Source organism: Pseudophryne corroboree, chromosome 3 (assembly GCF_028390025.1).
Source record: "Pseudophryne corroboree isolate aPseCor3 chromosome 3, aPseCor3.hap2, whole genome shotgun sequence".
In the NCBI taxonomy this organism is placed as follows: Eukaryota; Metazoa; Chordata; class Amphibia; order Anura; family Myobatrachidae; genus Pseudophryne; species Pseudophryne corroboree.
Window position 1 is genome coordinate 92596242 of NC_086446.1, and position 18889 is coordinate 92615130.

General features: G+C 47.2%; 1 protein-coding gene across 1 annotated transcript in view; it reads left to right on the forward strand.

The window, feature by feature from the left end:
* The window catches only part of LOC135054854 (zinc finger protein OZF-like), a 60660-nt gene that overhangs the window by 13448 nt on the left and 28323 nt on the right, over positions 1–18889 (forward strand). The window contains exons 2-4 of the mRNA XM_063958259.1: positions 12260–12396; positions 12877–13068; positions 13280–13403. Of these exons, the coding sequence (XP_063814329.1) occupies positions 12319–12396; positions 12877–13068; positions 13280–13403 (394 nt within the window). The 5' untranslated portion in view covers positions 12260–12318. The remainder of the gene's footprint in view (positions 1–12259; positions 12397–12876; positions 13069–13279; positions 13404–18889) is intronic.

Here is an 18889-nt window from a genome sequence, read left to right on the forward strand (position 1 = left end):
TTGGACTCTTGGGCTCAAAAGCCGCTACCATGGCAGTATCGGCTCGGAGGGCGTTGTGGATTCGCCAGTGGAATGCTGATGCAGATTCCAAAAGAAATATGGAGGCTCTCCCATATAAAGGTGAGGCCTTGTTTGGAGATGGGCTGGATGCATTAGTCTCTGCGGCTACTGCAGGTAAGTCGACATTCTTGCCTTATGCTCCTGCACCGGCGAAAAAGACACATCACTCTCAGATGCAGTCCTTTCAGCCCAACAAATACAAAAAGGCCAAAGGTTCCCCCTTCTTTGCAGGTAGATGAAGGGGAAAAGGGAAAAAAATCTGCAGCGTCTCCAGGATTGCAGGAGCAGAAATCAACCCCTGCTTCTGCCAGACCTGCAGCATGACGCTGGGGCTCTCTTGCGGGAGTCCACTCGGGTGGAAGCACGTCTGAAACTTTTCAGTCAGATCTGGCTTCAATCTGGCCTGGACCCATGGGTCTTACAAATAGTGTCCCATGGATACAAACTTGAGGTTCAGGATGTCCCCCCATGCCGATTTTTCAAATCGACCTTGCCAGCTTCTCTTCCAGAAAGAGAAGTCGTAACAGCTGCAATTCAAAAATTATGTCAGGATCAAGTCATTGTCCTGGTACCCTTGTCACAGCAAGGAGAAGGTTTTTATTCAAGCCTCTTCGTAGTTCCGAAGCCGGACGGCTCGGTCAGACCAATTTTAAATCTGAATCTCTACTTGAAAGGGTTCAAGTTCAAGATGGAATCTCTGAGGGCTGTGATTTCCAGTCTGGAGGAAGGGGACTTCATGGTGTCAGTAGACATAAAAGATGCTTACTTACATGTTCCGATTTATCCTCCTCACCAAGCTTATCTGAGATTCGCTGTACAGGATTGCCATTGCCAGTTCTAGACGTTGCCGTTCAGACTCTCCACGGCACCGAGGGTATTCACCAAGGTGATGGCAGAGATGATGGTCCTCCTTCGACAACAAGGAGTCAATATAATTCCTTACCTGGACGATCTCCTGATAAAAGCGAGATCCAGGGAACGATTGGTGCAGAACATTGCACTCTCCCTGTCCGTGCTCCAACAACACGGTTGGATCATGAACTTTCCATAGTCTCAGTTAGAACCGACGACGAGATTGTCCTTTTTGGGGATGATACTGGACACAGAAGTACAAAGGGTTTTTCTTCCAGTAGAAAAAGCTCTAGAAATCCAGGGAATGGTCAAACAAAATTTTAAACCAACAAGAGTGTCGATCCATCAATGCATTCGGTTGTTGGGGAAGATGGTAGCGGCCTACGAGGCCATACAATTTGGCCGATTCCATGCCAGAGTATTGGGACCTGTTGGACAAGTGATCCGGATCCCACCTACACATGCACCGGAAGATAATCCTCCAAAGCCAGGATTTGGTGGCTACACAGTTCGGGATTCAGGACTGGGTCCTGGTAACCACAGATGCAAGTCTCCGAGGCTGGGGAGCAGTCACACAGGGGGAAAGCTTCCAAGCAAAATGGTCAAGCCCGGAAACCTGCCTTCACATAAACGTTCTGAAATTGAGAGCCATTTACAACGGCCTTCTACAAGCGGTACATCTTCTTCAAGATCAAGCCGTGCAGATCCAGTCGGACAATGTAACAGCAGTCGCGTACATAAACCGTCAAGGCGGAACGAAAAGCAGAGCAGCAATGGCAGAGGTGTCAAAGATCCTCCTCTGGCCAAAAAGACATGTAAGAGCTCTGTCAGCAATTTTCATTCTGGGAGTGGACAACTGGGACGCAGACTTCCTCAGCAGACACGATCTCTTCCTCAGCAGACACGATCTCCATCCAGGAGAGTGGGGCCTCCAACAAGAAGTCTTCGCAGAGGTGACAAGTCTTTGGGGAGTTCCTCAAATAGACATGATGGCATCTCGTCTCAACAAGAAGCTTCAGAGATATTGTTCCAGGTCGAGAGACCCTCAAGCAATGGCAGTGGATGCACTGGTGACCCAGTGGGTTTTTCGGTCGGTATATGTCTTCCCTCCACTTCCACTGATACCAAAAGTTCTCAAAATCATACGGAGTACAAGGGTTCGAGCGATCCTCATTGCCCCAAACTGGCAAAGGAGAGCTTGGTATCCAGATCTTCAGGAGTTGCTCATAGAAGATCCTCGGCCTCTTCCTCGCGAGGATCTGCTACAGCAGGGGCCGTGCGTGTATCAAGACTTACCGCTGCTACGTTTGACGGCATGGCTGCTGAGCGCCGGATCCTAGCCCGAAAGGGTATTCCCAAGGAAGTCATCCCCACTCTTATTCAGGCCAGGAAAGGAGTAACGTCTAAACATTACCACCGTATTTGGAGAAAATATGTGTCTTGGTGTGAATCCAAGAAGGCTCCTACAGAAGAGTTTGAGTTAGGACGTTTTCTCCATTTTCTGCAGGCTGGTGTGGATGCGGGCCTTAGACTCGGTTCAATCAAGTTCCAGATTTCAATTGGCCTCCCTTCCAGAAGTTCGTGAAAGGGGTTCTGCACATCCAGCCTCCATTTGTTCCTCCTGTGGCACCATGGGCCCTTAATGTGGTGTTGCAGTTCCTTCAATCGAGTTGGTTTGATCCTCTACAGCAGAGGTTCTCAAACTCTGTCCTCGGGAGCCCACACAGTGCATGTTTTGCAGGTAACCCAGCAGGTGCACAGGTGTATTAATTACTCACTGACACATTTTAAAAGGTCCACAGGTGGAGCTAATTATTTCACTTGCGATTCTGTGAGGAGACCTGCAAAACATGCACTGTGTGGGCCCCCGAGGACCGAGTTTGAGAACCTCTGCTCTACAGGAAATAGAGTTGAAGTTTCTCACTTGGAAAGTGGTGATGCTTTTGACCGTGGCATCCGCAAGGCGGGTGTCTGAGTTGGGAGCCTTGTCTCACAAGAGCCCGTACCTGATCTTCCATGAAGATAGGGCAGAGTTTAGAACTCGTCAACAATTTCTTCCAAAGGTGGTTTTGTCTTTCCACATAAACCAACCTATTGTGGTGCCAGTAGCTACTGACACTTTCACTGAGTCAAAGTCTCCTGATGTGGTTAGAGCTTTGAAGATTTATGTCACAAGAACAGCTCGGATAAGGAAAACGGAAGCTCTGTTTGTCCTGTATGCTCTCAACAAGATTGGGTGTCCTGCTTCTAAGCAGACTATTGCGCGCTGGATCAGAGGAACGATTCAGCACGCTCATTCCATGGCAGGATTGCCGGTACCGAAGTAGGTAAATGCCCATTCTTCTAGAAAGGTGGGCTCATCCTGGGCGGCTGCCCAGGGCGTCTCGGCTTTACAACTTTGCTGAGCAGCTACTTGGTCAGGGTCAAACACGTTTGCTAAGTTTTACAAGTTTGACACCTTGGCCGATGAGGACCTAAAGTTTGGTCAATCGGTGCTGCAGGGTCATCCGCACTCTCACCCCTCCGTACTGGAGCTTTGGTATAACCCCATGGTACTGAAGTGGATCCCAGCATCCTCTAGGACCTATGAGAAAATAGGATTTTAATACCTACCGGTAAATCCTTTTCTCTTAGTCCGTAGAGGATGCTGGGCACCCGACCTAGTGCGTACTTTACCTGCAGTTGTTAATTTTGTAGTTAAACTAATGTTGTGTTACGGTTATTTCAGCACGTTGCTGCAATTGTTCATGCCCGTTGGCGTGTGTTATGTTGAATGCCATGTTGTGCGGCATGGTTGAGGTGTGAGCTGGTATGAATCTCACCATTAAATTAAAAGTAAATCCTTTCCTCGAAATGTCCGTCTCCCTGGGCACAGTTCCTATACTGAGGTCTGGAGGTGGGGCATAGAGGGAGGAGCCAGTTCACACCCTTGAAAAGCCTTAAAGTGCCCATGGCTCCTGCGGAATTGTCTATACCCCATGGTACTGAAGTGGACCCCAGCATCCTCTACGGACTAGGAGAAATATATATATATATATATATATATATATATATATATATATATATATATATATATATATACACATACATACAGGTTGAGTATCCTTTATCCAAAATGCTTGGGACCAGAAGTATTTTGTTATATCGGATTTTTCCGTATTTTGAAATAATTGCATACCATAATGAGATAATAAGATTTTAATACCTACCGGTAAATAAATATATATATATATATATATATATATATATATATATATATATATATATATATATATATATATATATATATATATATTACTTTGCCATCACCACCTAACTTAAATGACTTCTTTAGAGGTGCGCATTATTGGATTTTGAAGCGGTGCCTGAATTTGTGGATGTGGCTCTGGCTGCTGTGCAGAGTGTGATGATGATTCTACTACTGGCTGTGCTTGTTGTTCCCTTACACTTGTAGCAGCTTCTTTGTCTGAGTGGTAAATTGGTGTCAAACGTTCTGAGACTGGGGATGTGCCCGCAGTGCTGCTGCCACTAACAAGTCTAATTTTGCCAGCAGATGAGCCAGGAACAGGAGTCTGACTCTGTGGCAGCACATGGGGATGCTTACTTTCAAGATGGCACTTTAAATTGGGAGTGTTTCCACTAGTTTTTATTTTTTGCCCACAGAAACGACAATGGCCTGACTTTTCAGGATTTTTATCAAAATACTTCCAAAGGTTACTTTATGGAGGAGCCATTATAAACAAATGACAAAAAATATGGTAGTACTTCACTTTATATAAATACAGTTAGCTTGCTTCATTCCAATGGTACCCTGGGACTATGGTGGCCAATCCCGGTATCGGGATCGGCGGGATTCCGGGATTTAGGGCCAAAAACAGCCAGGATTCAATCCCGGGGATTGAGGGATCAGCGTTGAGCGTCCTCAGGACGCTCAGACGCTGCCCGGGTTCCTTCTTCCAGTTCCCCAGCGCAGCGTGAGAGGTCACACGCCGCTGGGAGCCGCCAGGAGAGAGCAGAGGATGTTCCCCGCCCGCCCGCCCCTGGTATATGGTGAGTTATGTGTGCGGGGCGGGGCGAGGGAGCGGCCACATAATTAAAAGCCAATCCTGGGTATCCTGGGAATCCCAGCATTGGCTATTTTTCAATCCGGATACCCAGGATTGAAAAAATGGCCCGGGATTGGCCTCCCTACCTGGGACTGTAGATATTCTTTCTCACTATATTCACAGAAACAGCCAGTCTCTGATATCCCTTTCACACCGCACAAATATCCCAGTATCGACCAGGTATATTGCCGGGTCGCTGTGCGGTGTGATAGGGTCAGTCCCGAATTCCCGGCTCACCTGACCTGGTAATACCCCTTTCACGCCGAACAAATAACCCGGCATGGGTCGGTGTGCGGTGTGAAAGCGCCATGGTGGAATTCCCGGGTCGCCTGACCCGGTAATTCAACTCAAGAATAAAGCAATGTTATACCCGGGTTGAATATCTGGTCAGTGGCAGCATGTACGGCTCCCGGGTCGACCCGTTCACTACATAGGGAATAGGCGAGCTCATCTCCCAGCGCCGCCTATGCTACTGCTGCCAGCTCCACCCCCGCGCCGCTATGGCAACCGGCCCGGCATATTGCTGGGAAGCCGCCTGTCATGGTCCAATGCCGGATCCCACCCGGGAAGGACCCGTGTCCAATTCCTGGGTGGGATCCGGCATTGGCAGTGTGAAAGGGATATAATTCAACCCAGGAATAAAGAAGGGTTATCCCCGGGTAATTACCGGTTCAGGTGCAGTGTGAACGGTTTACCCGGGTTTATGCAACCTGGTACCTGTTCACCGCATAGGAAGAGGCGGCACGGAGATGATCTCATCTCATAGCGCCGCCTCCGCACATCACCCTGATGACGCCACGGTCCCCTCCCCCAATGGCAACCCGACATGGCAATATGCCCGGTTGAGAAGACAATTCTCAGTGTCCAATGCCGGGTCGCACCCGGGAAGGACACGTTTCCAATTCCCAGGTGCGACCCGGCATTAGTGATCTGAAAGCGGTATGAGTCTGCCCAACACTGAACAGATGATGACGATATGGTGGTCACTGCCTGGGAGTCACTGGCGTTTCTATAATGGGTGCACACGGGCCCCTGAGGGGGCCCCCACCATGCACACTGCACCCATTTTTAAAATACTCACCCCGCCGAAGTCCAGCGCCAGCATCCGCAGCGCTGTTAGAACACAGTGAAAATGTCCCAGCGGCCATTTTCACGGAGTTCTGCGCATGCGCAGTAGAGAAATCTCAGGGAAAATGGCCGCCGCGCCATTTTCTCAGAGATCTGCGCATGCGCAGTAGAGTCTGAGCCCTCTAGTGCTCAGACTCTACAATGCTCCGGGCAGAGAGAAGGGGCCCGACGGAGGAGGCTGAACACGGGCCTCCTCCTCTCTTAAAACGCCCCTGCTGGGTGTGGTGGTAATACTAATGCAGTTTTGTATTTTAAGGCCCGTACACACTGGCCGATATATCGCCCGTTCTCTTGAACGGCCGATATATCGCGGGTCCGTCGGCCAGTGTGTATGGCCGATACGTCTGTGAACTCCGTCGTTCACAGACGTATTGCATCGGCCCCGCAGCACAGCCGAAGGCCAATATATCTACCGATATATTGGTGCGTCGCTGTGTGTGTACGGGTGGTCGGCCGACCGTCCGTACACATGCTGCTGCAGCCGGCGGTGATTGACAGCTGAACTGGGCGGGCGTGTGTACCCAGTGCATGACGTCAGTCCCCGACGGATCGGGCAGTGTGTATGCTCAGCACACTGCCCGATCCGTCCATAGATATATCTGCAGATCAATTGATCTGCAGATATATCTTTACAGTGTGTACCCACCTTAACATTCACAGCTGTCTGTACTTATTACTGCTTGCCTGAGCTGTTATAATGTTCAGTCCTCTGTCTCCTCCTTTGAATCCTCCTGAGCGCCTTGTAGGTATGGCCATCAACCATCTATGATTTATTATCATCGATGGTTTATGGCCGATGTCGAATGCTTTTTCCATCGATGTAAGAGAACCATATGGTTTCCCTCGATCAATGGCACAGCATAAACGAATATATATATTTTTTTGAATGATGTCGGGACACTGAACATACAGATGGAGCCTCTGTTATCTTGGCCTGCCTAGTCGCAGGCGTGCACTCCCCGGCGTGACTAGGCGATCCGTCAGCCTAGTCACGCCGGGAGTGCACAGAGAGCCTCCCATTCAGAGCGCTTCTGTTCGGGCACGCGGACGAAAACGCTCTCCATTCAAGTGAATGGGGCGTGTCTCCGTCCGGGTGCGTGCACCCGTCCAAACGGAGACGCTCACAGTGACTAGGTGCAACCAGGCGGTCGCGCCTAGTCACAGATGCAACAAAGATAACGGAGGCTCCATCTGTAGCTCCACCCCTGACACCCGCTAAACCCCACCTCTGGTTTTTAATTGGTCCGTGGCCAAGCCAGCACCTTTCAGCAGTAGCCATCGAGTGGTGCAAACCATCGATGGTTCGCCATAGATGGTTTATGTGCCATCGATGGTTATCACAGATGATGACATTGATGGTAACAATCGATGGACAGCCGACCGATGGCAATCCCTAGCGCCTTGTGTCTTTGGCATTTGCTGTGTGAGTGACTACTGCTGCTGCAGGGTGAGGTGTGTGCTCTGATTGGTTCCCTGAGTCAGTGAGAGCCAATCAGAGCTAGCAGTGTGCCCTGTTGCCTAGCAGCAACCTAGAGAGGGGAGGGAGTGAGGGGACTGAGCAGCCTCATGTCTGAAGCAATGATACAGACACAGCAGCCAGGGGAGGCATAGCTATTAGGAATTAGAAAAAACAAGCCACCATTGAATGATTACCATTCGATGTTGACAAATATCAGAAGGGCTACCATAGAATGATTTAAAAAAAAAAAAACCCACTACTATCGAAATAAAATCATCAATGTTCGGAAACATCGTCCACCCCTACAGAGAGCATCTTAAAGGGGTTGGTGATGGTTTATATCCCAGGGCAACAGCAGCTCCAGACTCAGAGACCCCGAGGGCGGTAAGAAGCTGCCAGTGGCTCCCAGCAGGGTGTGTGTGACTGGCAGTAAGTGTAAAGCTCATTAACTATGTATGTATGTCAGTATGTTTGTACGTATGTACGTAATATGCCTGCTGGAAGTGGTGGTGCCCCTGCCATCCACCCTGTACCCCCCCCCCCCTGCCTCCATCACCCACATTATGTTTATTGGGTTTGCGTACAACATTGAATCATGTACATAGTAGTAATAGATAGAGATAAGCTGAGGAGGACAGGCTGAACTTATATTGAGCTTGCCTGTTGCCCACTTTTCCTTGAACCTGGGGGTAATAAATGGCGTATAAAGTACTCCTGATTACACTTTGTGCCTGATTTAGAGGTGGATGTAGTCACAATATCGGATGTTTGAGTCACGCTATGCCTGCGTCCCAAAGGTTCCTACACAAAGATGCAGATGGTACTTCCATGGCGGAGAACTGTTAATGCACCGCGCTGTATTCCCTACTATACGGTGCTGTGACATGTTGTGGCATCTTACACAAAATATTGTAATAATAGTGCTACATTGTATAAGCTTAATAAAGGGGTCGATTCTATTCGGCAACTAATGAATAGCGCCGGGAATTAGCTCCCGACGCTGTTCAATTCAGCAACTAATTACCTGCAATTGTCGGGAATTCTTCTCTCATCCCCGGGGGATGAGAAGAGAAACCCGACAAAAGTGCTGCATCGCGGCCGGCGCGAGGCTGATTCTGTCGGAAATCAGCCTCGCGCCGGGGAGTTAAGTCGGAGAATGCCCGTTCTCCCGACAAAACTACCTGTTTTGTCGGCGAGAACGGGCCATCGCCGACGTAACTAGTTGCTGAATTGAATAGCGTCGGGAGCTAATTCCCGGCGCTATTCATTAGTTGCCGAATAGAATCGACCCCATTGATAGAGCTACATTGTATAAGCTTAATAGTGATAGAGCTACATTGTATAAGCTTAATAGTGATAGAGCTACATTGTATAAGCTTAATAGTGATAGTTCTACATTGTATTAGCTTAATAGTGATAGAGCTATATTGTATTAGCTTAATAGTGATAGTGCTATATTGTATTAGCTTAATAGTGATAGAGCTATATTGTATTAGCTTAATAGTGATAGTGCTATATTGTATTAGCTTAATAGTGATAGTGCTATATTGTATTAGCTTAATAGTGATAGTGCTATATTGTATTAGCTTAATAGTGATAGCTACATTGTATTAGCTTAATAGTGATAGATCTATATTGTATTAGCTTAATAGTGATAGTGCTATATTGTATTAGCTTAATAGTGATAGTGCTATATTGTATTAGCTTAATAGTGATAGCTATATTGTATTAGCTTAATAGTGATAGAGCTATATTGTATTAGCTTAATAGTGATAGTGCTATATTGTATTAGCTTAATAGTGATAGTGCTATATTGTATTAGCTTAATAGTGATAGTGCTATATTGTATTAGCTTAATAGTGATAGAGCTATATTGTATTAGCTTAATAGTGATAGCTACATTGTATTAGCTTAATAGTGATAGTGCTATATTGTATTAGCTTAATAGTGATAGTGCTATATTGTATTAGCTTAATAGTGATAGAGCTATATTGTATTAGCTTAATACAGGTTGAGTATCCCTTATCCAAAATGCTTGGGACCAGAGGAATTTTGGATATCGGATTTTTCTGTATTTTGGAATAATTGCATACCATAACGAGATATTATGGTGATGGGACCTAAATCTAAGCACAGAATGCATTTATGTTTCATATATACCATATACACACAGCCTGAAGGTCATTTTAGCCAATATTTTTTATAACTTTGTGCATTAAACAAAGTGTGTGTACATTCACAGAATTCATTTATGTGTCATATACACCTTATACACACAGTCTGAAGTTCATTTAATACAATATTTTTAATAACTGAGTATTAAACAAAGTTTGTGTACACTGAGCCATCAAAAAACAAAGGTTTCACTATCTCAGTCTCACTCAAAAAAGTCTGTATTTCGGAATATTCCGTATTTCGGAATATTTGGATATGGGATACTCAACCTGTAGTGATAGTGCTATATTGTATTAGCTTAATAGTGATAGAGCTATATTGTATTAGCTTAATAGTGATAGAGCTACATTGTATTAGCTTAATATTGATAGAACTACATTGTATTAGCTTAATAGTGATAGTGCTATATTGTATTAATACTTGGCTTAAGTATTGACTTACTTTTGTCAATTATAATACATTTTATTTTTCAAAATGACTAAAGTTTGGATATTATTTGTGCAGAATAGTTTATTGCCAAGTTGGTTGTTTTCTATTGACAGTGTTTAAAATGTAATAGTGACAAGGCCATTGAGTATTTTATTAGAGCAAAAAATGTTACAGCGCATAAGGGTCCAAATTGTAAAACAATTTATTAAAATAAATACCTGTACACATTAATACTAAAAAAGACTACTGCCCGGTTTTGTTAGCATGTATCATGCAATATGTATTTTTCACATAAAATAATAAATATCTCTAAGGATATATTCTACTTCAAAAATATATGTTGCAATATAGCAAGAAACCTCTCTCAGTCCGGATACTTAGTAACACAGTATAAGATGTAGAAATTGATTCAATTGCCAATGTATCCAAAAGTTTCAATTAGCTGAACAGCCACGTGATTAAATAAGCTTTCCTTTTTGAAGTGCCTTAATTAGATCAGTGCTGTATTTTCTGCTCTGCTAACAGCAAGTTCCGTTTTTGACATATATATTTGTAGATTCCAAATGACAGTGAACAGTCTATATTAATAAATAGAGTACACTCCCATAGGGGTATATTCAATAAGAGGCAGATCCATTCCGACATGCAGTTGTCGGAATGGATCCGACAACCCCTATTCAATGGACGGCCAAATCCGACTGTCGGATTTGGCCGTACACAGGGTCCTGTCCTGCCGCTGCTGTCGGCGGCTTCGGATGTGCTGACAGCAGTGGCCAGGGGTGCAGATGGTGGCAGGCATGAGTGGGATGGCGGTAGGGGATCAGAGATCGGTGGCCAGCGGGATGAGCTGGCTGCGAGGAGACATGTCTGGGGCGGCGGGGGGAGGCGCTGCAGGGAAAGAGGTGACTGCGGGGATCGGTGGGAGGAGTTGGCTGCGGGGGAAAAGGTCTGCGGTGGCGGGGGGCGCTGCAGGGAGAGAGGTGCCTGGCCGGGGGACGGCCAGGCACCTCTCTCTCGCCCACGGCCCCGCAGCCAGCTCCCCCCACCGGCCGTTGATCTCTGCTCCCCCAGCCGCCCGCAGCACCGCTTGTCTCCTCACCTCAATCCGACTTGTTTTCAAGTTGGATTTGGCCCCATTTCTGAAAGAAGCACGTGGATCGGTGGCTATTCCGCCGATCCATGTGTTTTCCGACAAGTCAGGAATTCCCGACTTGTCGGAAAAAATCAGCCCCTATTGAATAGGTCGGAACCACTTCCGACCTATTTCTGTCGGAAGCCGCCTTCTTTCCGACAAGACGGCAGCTTCCAACACTTATTGAATACACCCCACAGTCTGGCCAGAAAATAGGAAAATGAAACAATGCTCTCACCGCTTCTTCCGTATTTCTCTGATTAGAGATAGACCTCCCGGCTGCTGGTGCTAATCCATTTGATGCAGACTTCTCTGGAAGGTGAGTATCGGGTAGCAAGGTGAAGCAGGCTGTTTTTGGCACACAGCTAGTGATCCGTTTAGCCGAATGATAGACAACAAATGGCCCGTGTTACAGTCAATTGGACAGTAGTCAGCTGTTATTAAAACGCTTAACGCGCTTCTCCGCCTCCGTAGGGTGTCGACGGCTTCCTCAGAAGTGCTAAAGTTTGGAGACTATCGTCTGTGTAGAATAGTTTATTGCCAAGTTTGTTGTTTTATATTGACTGTGTTTAAAATGTAATCTGTAACGTAATAGTGACAGGGCCATTGAGTATTTTATTAGAGCAGTACACATATGTTTGGGTAAATGTATGTGGGGCATCAATACCTGCACATGGAGATGAGCTCTCAGTGGATTGTAGTGTCAGCCACGCACATCAGGAATGCCTGCCATAGATAGCATAAGGGGGTTCCCTACATACATACATACATACTGTACTGTAGTGTATAGCAGTGTGGGGTTTGTCAGCGGTCAAACACATGCACAGGGAAGCTATCTGCCAAAGTCACAGTAGTATGTTGCCTTGTGTTTCCTGTTTTGTTGTGTTCATTTTATTGATAAATTTTAATCTTCTTTAGATTCAATTTGAAGTCTCACAATGAGAGCCTGAGTCCCTTCCCTGACCGGTCCACTGAGGATGGACAAGGACAGGAGTCACGTGACTGAGGGGATATTAAACCTCACCCTGGAGATCATGTACCTGCTGACTGGAGAGGTGAGGGGTCTGTGAAAGTTACAATGACACCACTCTTGCCGCTATTAATTAATTCTAGCCGATTACTACTAAATAAACCCTGGACGCTATTCACTCACATGATAAACTCACAGCCCTGGTGGTTCTGGAAATATTCACTACTGCCATCCACTTACATCACATGCATACAAGTTCAAGTAGCAATCATTCTTTGCTGGGTTGTCCGCTATATGCTGATTGGTTGAGCCATGGCTGCCACTTGGGGGGAGCTGGGTGTAACATCTTTGGCTATAATTTTGATTCGATATATAGTAGGTATTGGGGAGAGGCATTCGGACAGACTGGTACAGCCAGGGGTTTATTTTTATAGCTAACCTTAAGGGCAAGAGATGTTTTACACTTTATTGAGGCAGGGTCCATTGCGTGTATGTCCAGGAGCCTTGTATAGATGATTTCTATTATTCAGCACATTGATTATTATACCCGTGCCTCTCTATGTAGGATTATATTGTTGTGAGGTTATCCGGTGAGCGTGTGACCCCCAGCAGCAGAGGTCCCCATGGGTCAGGAGGAGGGAGCAGGACCCAGAGCCCCATCACGGAGCCCCCACCTCACTCCCTGATACACGAGAGAGACAGTGACCAGAAGATCCTGGAACTCACCAACAAGATCATTCAGCTGCTGAGTGGAGAGGTGACTGCTGGGAATGGGACATTATACAGTAACACCAGGGGAGGTATCTGGGTGATGACTGGAGAGGTGACTGCTGGGAATGGGACATTATACAGTAACACCAGGGGAGGTGTCTGGGTGATGACAGGAGAGGTGACTGCTGGGAATGGGGCATTATACAGTAACACCAGGGGAGGTATCTGGGTGATGACTGTGTCATTGTGTGTGTCAGGTTCCTATAAGGTGTCAGGATGTCACTGTCTATCTTTCCATGGAGGAGTGGGAGTATGTAGAGGGACACAAGGATCTGTACAAAGAAGTCATGATGGAGAATCACCGGCCCCTCTCATCACTGGGTAAGAGGAGGTTTACATTTATAACATATCTTGAATTATATAACAGATTTCCCAATTCTCTAAATCTTAATCATGGTGTATTTGTGCACACAGTCACTTACTGTATACAGGGCAAATGGGTAGTCTTGCATATACAGAACATAGGAACCACAGAGGGTAGTTCTGGGTGTAGCACAGATTTTCAGCAACACGCACCCACCTACAGCCCTACTTGCCGACCCTTATTTTCTCCCCTGTGGGAGAGTGCCTGGAGGGGAGGTGCAACGGGTGATGGTGTGTCCGGACACTTCTTGTCAGTAGGACCCTCGCTGCATAATGCCACAAATTGTGGGTGTATGAAGAGAGGGCAGAACCAAAATGGTGCAGTTTCATAGATTGATTTGTGACCGTGTGGGCAGGATAAGGGAGGGTCACTTACTCTTCTGGGGGTCCATGGGACTTGCAGGAAAATTGTCGGTCTCCCAGACATTCCAGGAATAGCGGTAAGTATGGCTACAACAAAACACAAAATCATGGTTTGAGGCAAAAGATGATAAAGGAATTTGCTCCAACTGACTGTGGGAGGAAACCAACACAAACATGGAGAGAACATAAAAACTCCACACACGTGTTTGTCCTGTATAAAAACAACTCCTATCATGGATCTTTGCCGTTTTTAAACTACGGGCAGACTCGCACAAATATACGTTATGGTAAGAACTTACCGTTGATAGCGGTATTTCTTCTGTGTCCACAGGTTTCCACAGGATAGCAATGGGATATGATGGAGCGACATCGGATTGGCACCAAACGATCACAAACTTTCAGTTCTCCCAGGATGCAACGGGCTCGTCCATATATCCCCGCCCACTGGCTCAGGCAAATCAGTTGTATTCCAAAGCATTTAGGCAGGAGCATTATGTAGAACCCTATTCAGGCGAGAAGAACACACATGCACACCCTTCCATGCAAGTGGGAAGAGTTTAGTGAGTATAAAGATTCTCAAATCATGTGCGTCAGGGTAGGATCCCTGTGGAAACCTGTGGACATAGGAGAAATACCGTTATCAACGGCAAGTTCTTACCATAACGTATATTTCTCCATCAGGGTCCACAGGTTATCCACAGGAAAGCAATGGTACTTCCCAAAGCAAATATTAGTGGTGGGGACGCTCCTGAATGGACAGGAGAACCTGACGCCCGAATTTAGCGTCATGAGAGGCAAAAGTATCCAAAGCATAATGTCTAATGAATGTGTTAATGGAAGACCATGTGGCTGCCTTACATATCTGTTCTGCTGAAGCACCATGTTGTGCTGCCCATGAAGGACCTACCTTACGTGTAGAGTGAGCAGAGACATTAGCCGGAACAGGGAGATCAGCTTGAGAATATGCTTCTGAAATAGTAATTCGAAGCCATCTTGCCAGCGTCTGTTTAGTAGCAGACCATCCCCTCTTCTGAAATCCGTAGAGAATGAAGAGAGAATCTGTCTTTCTGATGGCACTGGTACGATTCATGTAGATTCTTAATGCATGGACTACGTCCAGCAACGCTGCTCCCGCAGAAAGTCCTGATACCTGAAAAGCCGGGACTACAATTTCTTCATTAAGGTGGAACTTAGACACCACCTTAGGAAGATATCCAGACCTAGTTCTGAGAACTGCTTTATCTGGATAAAAAATCAGTAAAGGAGATTTGCATGCCAGCGCTCCTAAATCTGACACTCTTCTAGCTGATGTCATAGTCAGTAGATAGAGAACTTTAGTAGTCAACCATTTAAGATCCACTTTATTAAGTGGTTCAAATGGAGCAACTTGAAGAACTTTGAGAACCAGACTTAAATGGGTGGTCTTCTGTATGCCGACTGACGGGATCCCGGCGCACAGTATACTGGCGCCGGGATCACGACAGCCGGCATACCGACACTTATTCTGCCACGACCCCCCTGGAGGGAGAATAAAATAGTGTGGCGCGGGTAGCGTGGCGAGCCCGCAAGGGGCTCATTTGCGCTCGCCACACTGTCAGTAAGCCGGCGGTCGGGCTCCCGGCGCCGGTATGCTGGTCGCCGGGAGCCCGACCGCCGGCATATCGTAGTGAACCCGACTTAAATCCCAAGGCACTGCAGGAGGTGGTTGAATGCGCAGCATTCCCTAGAAAAAAGTACGCACATCCTGTAAATTGGCAATTTTCTTTTGAAACCATACAGTCAATGCTGATAAATGAACTCTCAAGGAAGCCACCTTCAAACCCTTATCCATTCCTGCCTGAAGGAAATCTAAGACTCTTGATACTCTGAACGATTTTGGATCCATACTTCTTTCACTGCACCAATGAATATAGGTTTGCCATATTCGGTGATAAATGCGAGCTGAGGAGGGTTTCCTTGCTCCGAGCATAGTTTGAATCACCTGTTGTGAGAAACCTCTTGACTTCAGGATAGAGGTTTCAATAGCCACGCCGTCAAAGACAGTTGCTCCAGATGCCTGTGATAGCAAGGACCCTACATCAGTAGATTTGGACGTTCAGGGAGCAGTATTGGAGCATCCATCGACATCCTTTGTAGATCTATGTACCAATGCCTACTGGGCCAAGCCGGGGCTATTAGAATCACGGCACCCCTTGCCCGTTTTATTTTCCTCACCACCCTGGGTAACAGGGAGATTGGAAGAAAACAGATATGTCAGACGAAAGTCCCATTTCACTAATCGTGCGTCCACAAGGATCACTGAGGGGGGACCTTTGTTCTTGACCCGTATGCCGGTACTTTGTTGTTCAGACGGGACGCCATGAGATCTATCTCTGGCAACCCCCATTTGTCTACTAGAGTCTGAAAAACTTCTGTGTGTATGCCCATTCGCTTGCTGGAATGGTGTGTCGACTGAGAAAGTCCGCTTCCCAGTTTAGGACTCCTGGAACGAACACTGCAGACTATGCTGGAAGATGGAGTTCTGCCCACTTTAGTATGTGACTTACCTCCTTCATTGCTTTTTGGTTGCGAGTTCCTCCCTGATGGTTGAGGTACGCTACTGCCGTTGCATTGTCCGAACGGATCTGGACTGGTTTTCCTTGCAGAATGTCCTTTGCCTGAATTAGTGCCATGTATCTGGCCCGGAATTCCAACAGGTTTATTGGTAGGCAACTTTCTTCTGTGGTCCATTGTCCCTGGAACCTTAATCTTCCGGTCTCTGCTCCCCAGCCCTAAAGACTGGCATCCGTCGTCGGGATTTCCCAATCTGGTATCCAAAAGGGTCTCCCATTGTCTAGATGGGATGTCTGCAGCCACCAGGCTAATTACCTTTTCTCTGACGTCCTAGTGGATGCTGGGAACTCCGTAAGGACCATGGGGAATAGCGGCTCCGCAGGAGACTGGGCACAAAAGTAAAAGCTTTAGGACTACCTGGTGTGCACTGGCTCCTCCCCCTATGACCCTCCTCCAAGCCTCAGTTAGATTTTTGTGCCCGAACGAGAAGGGTGCATACTAGGTGGCTCTCCTGAGCTGCTTAGAGTAAAAGTTTAAATTAGGTTTTTTATTTTCAGTGAGTCCTGCTGGCAACAGGCTCACTGCATCGAGGGACTAAGGGGAGAAGAAGCGAACTCACCTGCGTGCAGAGTGGATTGGGCTTCTTAGGCTACTGGACATTAGCTCCAGAGGGACGATCACAGGCCCAGCCATGGATGGGTCCCAGAGCCGCGCCGCCGGCCCCCTTACAGAGCCAGAAGACAGAAGAGGTCCGGGAAATCGGCGGCAGAAGACGTCCTGTCTTCAATAAGGTAGCGCACAGCACCGCAGCTGTGCGCCATTGCTCTCAGCACACTTCACACTCCGGTCACTGAGGGTGCAGGGCGCTGGGGGGGGGCGCCCTGAGACGCAATAAAAACACCTTAGATGGCTAAAAATACATCACATATAGCTCCTGGGCTATATGGATGCATTTAACCCCTGCCAGTTTTTCCTTAAAAAAGCGGGAGAAAGGCCGCCGAGAAGGGGGCGGAGCCTATCTCCTCAGCACACAAGCGCCATTTTCCCTCACAGCTCCGCTGGAAGGACGTCTCCCTGACTCTCCCCTGCAGTCCTGCACTACAGAAACAGGGTAAAACAAGAGAGGGGGGGCACTAATTTGGCAGATTAATAAATACAGCAGCTATATAGGGGAAAAACACTTATATAAGGTTATCCCTGTATATATATAGCGCTCTGGTGTGTGCTGACAAACTCTCCCTCTGTCTCCCCAAAGGGCTAGTGGGGTCCTGTCCTCTATCAGAGCATTCCCTGTGTGTGTGCTGTGTGTCGGTACGTTGTGTCGACATGTATGAGGAGGAAAATGGTATGGAGGCGGAGCAATTGCCTGTAATAGTGATGTCACCCCCTAGGGAGTCGACACCTGACTGGATGGTCTTATGGAAGGAATTACGTGATAGCGTCAGCACTTTACAAAAGACTGTTGACGACATGAGACAGCCGGCAAATCAGTTAATACCTGTCCAGGCGTCTCAAACACCGTCAGGGGCTCTAAAGCGCCCGTTACCTCAGATGGTCGACACAGACACGGACACTGACTCCAGTGTCGACGGTGAGGAAACAAACGTGTTTTCCAGTAGGGCCACACGTTACATGATCACGGCAATGAAGGAGGTTTTGAACATTTCTGATACTACAAGTACCACAAAAAAGGGTATTATGTGGGGTGTGAAAAAACTACCCGTAGTTTTTCCTGAATCAGATGAATTAAATGAGGTGTGTGATGAAGCGTGGGTTTCCCCCGATAAAAAACTGCTAATTTCAAAAAAATTATTGGCATTATACCCTTTCCCGCCAGAGGTTAGGGCGCGTTGGGAAACACCCCCTAGGGTAGATAAGGCGCTCACACGCTTATCAAAACAAGTGGCATTACCGTCTCCGGATACGGATGCCCTCAAGGAGCCAGCTGATAGGAAGCTGGAAAATATCCTAAAAAGTATATACACACATACTGGTGTTATACTGAGACCAGCAATCGCCTCAGCCTGGATGTGCAGTGCTGGGGTGGCTTGGTCGGATTCCCTGACTGAAAATATTGATACCCTGGACAGGGACAGTATATTATTGACTATAGAGCATTTAAAGGATGCATTTCTATATATGCGAGATGCACAGAGGGATATTTGCACCCTGGCATCAAGAGTAAGTGCGCTGTCCATTTCTGCCAGAAGAGGGTTATGGACGCGACAGTGGTCAGGTGATGCGGATTCCAAACGGCATATGGAAGTATTGCCGTATAAAGGGGAGGAGTTATTTGGGGTCGGTCTATCGGACCTGGTGGCCACGGCAACGGCTGGGAAATCCACCTTTTTACCCCAGGTCACCTCTCAGCAGAAAAAGACACCGTCTTTTCAGGCTCAGTCCTTTCGTCCCCATAAGGGCAAGCGGGCAAAAGGCCACTCATATCTGCCCCGGGGCAGAGGAAGGGGAAAAAGACTGCAGCAGGCAGCCTCTTCCCAGGAACAGAAGCCCTCCCCCGCTTCTGCCAA